The sequence below is a fragment of the Poecilia reticulata genome, linkage group LG16, assembly GCF_000633615.1.
Source record: "Poecilia reticulata strain Guanapo linkage group LG16, Guppy_female_1.0+MT, whole genome shotgun sequence".
NCBI lineage: Eukaryota > Metazoa > Chordata > Actinopteri > Cyprinodontiformes > Poeciliidae > Poecilia > Poecilia reticulata.
In genome coordinates this window covers 11177556-11182555 of record NC_024346.1, presented here as the reverse complement: position 1 = coordinate 11182555, position 5000 = coordinate 11177556, and the positions used below count along the sequence as shown (strand labels likewise).

The 5000-nt window shown below is 36.9% G+C and overlaps 1 protein-coding gene across 1 annotated transcript in view; it reads left to right on the top strand.

The window, feature by feature from the left end:
• Nucleotides 1–355: 355 nt before the first annotated feature.
• Nucleotides 356–5000, top strand: part of leng8 (leukocyte receptor cluster (LRC) member 8) — a 12677-nt gene continuing 8032 nt past the window's right edge. The window contains exons 1-3 of the mRNA XM_008431649.2: nt 356–687; nt 2263–2386; nt 3187–3350. Of these exons, the coding sequence (XP_008429871.1) occupies nt 647–687; nt 2263–2386; nt 3187–3350 (329 nt within the window). The 5' untranslated portion in view covers nt 356–646. The remainder of the gene's footprint in view (nt 688–2262; nt 2387–3186; nt 3351–5000) is intronic.

The following is a 5000-nucleotide window of genomic DNA, read 5'->3' as shown; positions in this document are numbered from 1 at the left end:
TAAAAGTACAGTCTCGCTTTATTATACTGTAAATCTAATGCTTTGTTTTCCTTTCCAACACTGAACTTTCAGTGACTCACTGCGATGGGACATATTTGGCTAAGTATACCCTGCGTCTGTCTGCTAAGGCATAACCAAGTAGCTTTATTTTTGTTTTATGGGCAAAACAAGTAACAAATACCTTTTCAAAGTAAATTTAAACTCTAAACTTGGTTAGCTAAGGGAAACGGGATGCAAGACATTATATGAGCGCATTTCGTGTCGCACTTCTCCCTGTAAGACACTATGCTGGGGAAAATAAACAAAAGGAGGCCGTTGGCCGACTTGGCCAGTTTAACTTATCTGCCATTTTGTAGATCTGTAGTTCGCTCAGACTGAGCTGTTCGTCAACGCAGAAGGAACAGATACACGAATGTCTGCTTGTTTTCTTTTAATTTACCTCTTGTGTTAGGGTGTATTAACGTTTATTTTCTTTGTTTAGGTAATTGTATTCACGATCAACTGATTGTCCCCACTGTAATTTACATTTCTGGTTGTATTTTTAGTGTTGTTTACCTTCTGAGGGATTTTAGAGGAGCTAAGGCTAACGGCGTTAGCCTAGGTTTTCTGGTTAGCTCTTTGAAGCTAACGGGCAATTTGTAGTGAAATGGCGGCCAACACGGCTCAAGCGACCGCTGCAACCAACTGGTAGGTCACACTCTTAAAGCGAGAATGTTCATTTAGTTCAAGTAAATGTCGTTTGATGAATATATATCATGTCCTTAATTTGTTTCGTTTTATTTCATTACCGGTAATGGCATTAGGTTTATGCCCCGCTTACAGGAAATTTGCGGGGTTGTGTGTAGGCCGTTGACACGGCTAACGGAAGCGAAATAACTGTAGCTCTAGCTACAGTTATTTCGCTAAAATGTAACTTAAAAAATGCAATTCATTAAACGTTCTGTTTCTGACGGTGTGATAATAGGTCAAACATATTATGCTGGGTTAGTAACGGAGAAACTCGATGCTTGTCCATGTTTTTATAAATGAAAAGTTTGATACATCCCCAACAAAAATATGAAAATAAAAACGTATTTTTTGTTTCCATAAATTCTAGGGTGTTGCATTTCTCGAAAAATGAGATGACAACAACTAGAAAGCAGGAGTGTACGGCAATCTAGTCCACATTTGAAGAGATTAAATATCGTAGCTTTTGAGCTGGGCCAGTCCTAATTTGTTGCATACTGAAATTACCTTTTATTGAACTCTCATTAATTTAGTGTAGAATAATCTGGTCCAGGTTTAAGGTGTCTAATTTTTATATTAAAGCAGATTAAAAACGCTCAAGGCAGTGAAAATCTTGCCCTTTAACAGTTTCCTGAATCTGGATGTTAGATTCCCAAGCCAAAGTGTCAAACGACTTGTTCAAAAATGTAATTTTGATTACTGTAGAGCAAGATGCCAATGAAAAATAAAATGTCAAAGAAGTCTCCCTTGTGCTTGCATAAAACAGTGTATGTTGCTAACCGGAGTTGAGGGAAAACACATAATTGGATTAGGACGTGTTTAAGATATGAACAGGAATTGCATACCCAGTAGCCTGATTTGTTTCATAAAATGCAGCTGCAGTCATTAATAGTTGTATACCTACAGGAACCTGCTGAAAGTTCATTTGTATAAGTTAAAAGCTAAAATACTTGAAGAATTTCTAAAAACATTTAAGTCAAATTCACAGCTTCATCATGAACTATGTTTATTTTAGAATTAAAATTATTACTGATAGATGACGTCTTATGAATTGCCTTTAATTTTGATCTTGTTTTTTTAAAATCTTTTTTGCTATAAAATATGTATGTTGTACTTCTATGCCTTTTTATTTGTGACTCTTTTAAAAGCTGCTAGATTTCAATGGTGTATCTGAATAAAATCCATATTTTATTGATGTCAAGCTCCAGTTCTCAAGGGCCAGGTTCCTGCAATTTTAAGATTAATCTCCACATCAGCACAGCTGAATCACATGATTAAGTCATTGACAGGCCTATGCAGAACTTGAGTGGATGAGGGACATCCCAGAGTTGCAGGACACTGGCCCTCCAGAACTGGAATTATTATTCTGCTAATTTATAACTAGCTCCTGACCTGAAGTGTTTGGGTAAACCCTAATCTGTGGGGTAATTTATTGTGCTATGAAGACATTTTGAGACTTTGTTGTCCTCATCCAGTCAGTTTTTGAAAAATATCTGGCAAACTCATCCCAAGTATTTGTATCTTTGTTGATGGCAGGTCCTACGGCCCTGCTGCAGATGGCCATGTTCATGAAAATCCAGAATGGGAAAAAGCACGACAAGCACTTGCGTCAATCAACAAGACTTCTAAGAATTTACAAGATAACAGAAACGCGGCCGAGGTTTGTGCTTCATCTCTGTTGCATCTGACCTGTTTCACACTGGAGAATCTATGAACCTGTGGCTATACTGAATCTTGAGAGGCTTACTCATTGGTTGCTTTAATTTCAAACCCAGAATTGTTAGTGATGCACAGTGGCAATACTTTAAAGAGTTGCTATGATTGCAATCACTTTTTTGTTTTTTTTTTTATTATTTTGTTTCACATGCAAGATTTACTTTAAGGTGTTCTCCTGTATTTGGCAAGAAGTGATGTGCAATTAAGATACTCATTATCATGGAAAAAGTTAAGAATTTATATTTATTTTGACAACTATGTCCAATTAAGTCTACAAAACCCCAAAGTTCATCTTTTTTTCATTGTTGGTTCTGAAAGGGCATCATTTAATTCAATATATTTTAATATTTGATTATTGTGTACTGTTTAGCTATGCATTTTATAGTGACAATGATTGGATGGTTTTAAATACTTTTCTATTGTCTAATTTGTCAGCATTCCAAAAGAAAAAATCTAATTTAAGTCCATATTGCCCATCCTTAATGTTAAGAGACATTAAATCAAATGGTTGAATCTGTCACTGTGTAATTTAAGGCCTTTGCCACTTCTGATCAGTAAATATTGATCCACTCTTAACTGCAGTTAAGGACATTACCGCAAGCTGTTCATTAAGCTGTTCAATATTTGTCCTTTGGGTTTTGCAAAAGCATCTTGTAGTTTACTTTCATTGATTTCTGTTCCTATTAAATGCTTGTTTATTATTGTTGTTACAAAAAGATTTTGTTGTTGTGTTGGTAATTTTAGGCAGGCCAGTTTCAGGCAGCAGTTGGTGACTCTGCTGCTCTTCAGCAGCAGCAGTACTATCCGTGGTACCAGCAAACTCAGCAGCATTATCCTGGATACACATACCCCTACAACTACTACTACCCCATGGGACCTGTGAGTACAGAGGAAATAAATTGCTCATAGTTTGTGTTTAGCAGGCTTATTTTGTACCAACAAATTGGTGTATTCTATTTTTATGTATCTATAATCAGAGTAATTGGAAACATTTTTTCTAATAGCTTGTAGTTTTGTTAAAACACTTGGCTCAATAAAATACTGAAATAGACTTTTACTATTAGTTTTATACTGTTACCAAAGTTAGCCATTTGCCTGTTAATATCTGCCAAACTCCCCAGTTTTGTGGGGAGATTGTGACATACGACTTTTAATCTTTTGACCTGATGGTGCTGATCAGTGAAAGGGGAACCAATATGTGCCTGGACACAATTATGGCACAACGGGTTGAATTAGTTTTTACCCAAAGCTGTACATCGTACAATGCTATTTTAAAAATACAGTGTCCGGCTACACTTAATTAAAAAAACTGTGCAACTAGGCCTGTCGCGATAAACGATATATCAATTAATCGCACGATAAATTAAACCTATTAGCGGCTTCATCGTCTCTTCCGGCCTTTTTTCTTTCTGTTGATGACACTGAATGAAAAAAGGCTTAACCTCCGATGCTCTCCACTGACCCTCCCTTCCTCATTTCCTTAGTCTAATGTCCAGCGCACGCGACATGAGATGTTTGCCGATTGTCGGCCCATTTTCACAACGTGAGAGACACATTAGCCGACAGAAATCCTAGGTATAACGGTTCGATCAGGTTCGATCAGGTTCGATCATGCCGTGTGGTGTCCAGCCACATGGGTAATGGCTACAAGTCCAGTTAACTAATTTTAAAATCAGGCATTAATCAATGCTTTACTAGAATATACCTGTGATGCATGTGGCTATAGAGTCAGCGTAAAGTCCTGACTGAATGAAAATCATTATAACCTATTTATGTCACGTTAATGAAGAACAGCTGAAAACTTACTGGGTTTATCAACTGCGGTAGCTATTTAGTTCTAACTCCTCCCCTGAGCATTTCTATATTCTTTGCACGAAATGTTGAATAAACATTAATGTTGTTTCCACATATCATCTCCAATGACCGCTGGACTTCGGGTTGCACCGTGTCAGCTGTTTGGGATTCCCCTCCGTAATTTCCCCTCAGAAAGCTTGGAGGAGAATCCGCGCTTTCTGATTGGCTACCTGTTACATTCAACAGGCTGCGTTAAGCTCCAAGTCGGGGAAAACCCCTGATTTAGATCGGAGTGGCCACAGTGATCTAAATCACATTACATGATGATCGGTTACGAAATCACCAGCTACAATCTTAGATCGGCCAACGATCTAAGATTGTCATAAGGAGAAAATGGGGGCAAGAAATCGTGTAGTATGAACTATTGCATTAGGTAGTCTGATGTTCCAATCTTCTCTGTTTAAATCTAGTGATTAAATCTAGTGATTACTGAAGGACAATATAGTATACAGACTTTATAATCTGCACTGTTTTGGTTGAATGCAGTATTTATTTCCACTTTGGCTTTATGTTGTTTAGTTTTGTTTTTGGTTGTTTTGTTTATTTAGTTTATCAGTTCTAGTGTTATGTGTTCTTCTGAACATAAAGTGTATCTATCAATGGCAGGAAATTGCATGCATTATTAGTCATTTCCATTAAATCAGTGTCAAAAGGTCTTGAAACAATATTATCGTTTATCGCAATAATTTTTTAGACAATTAATC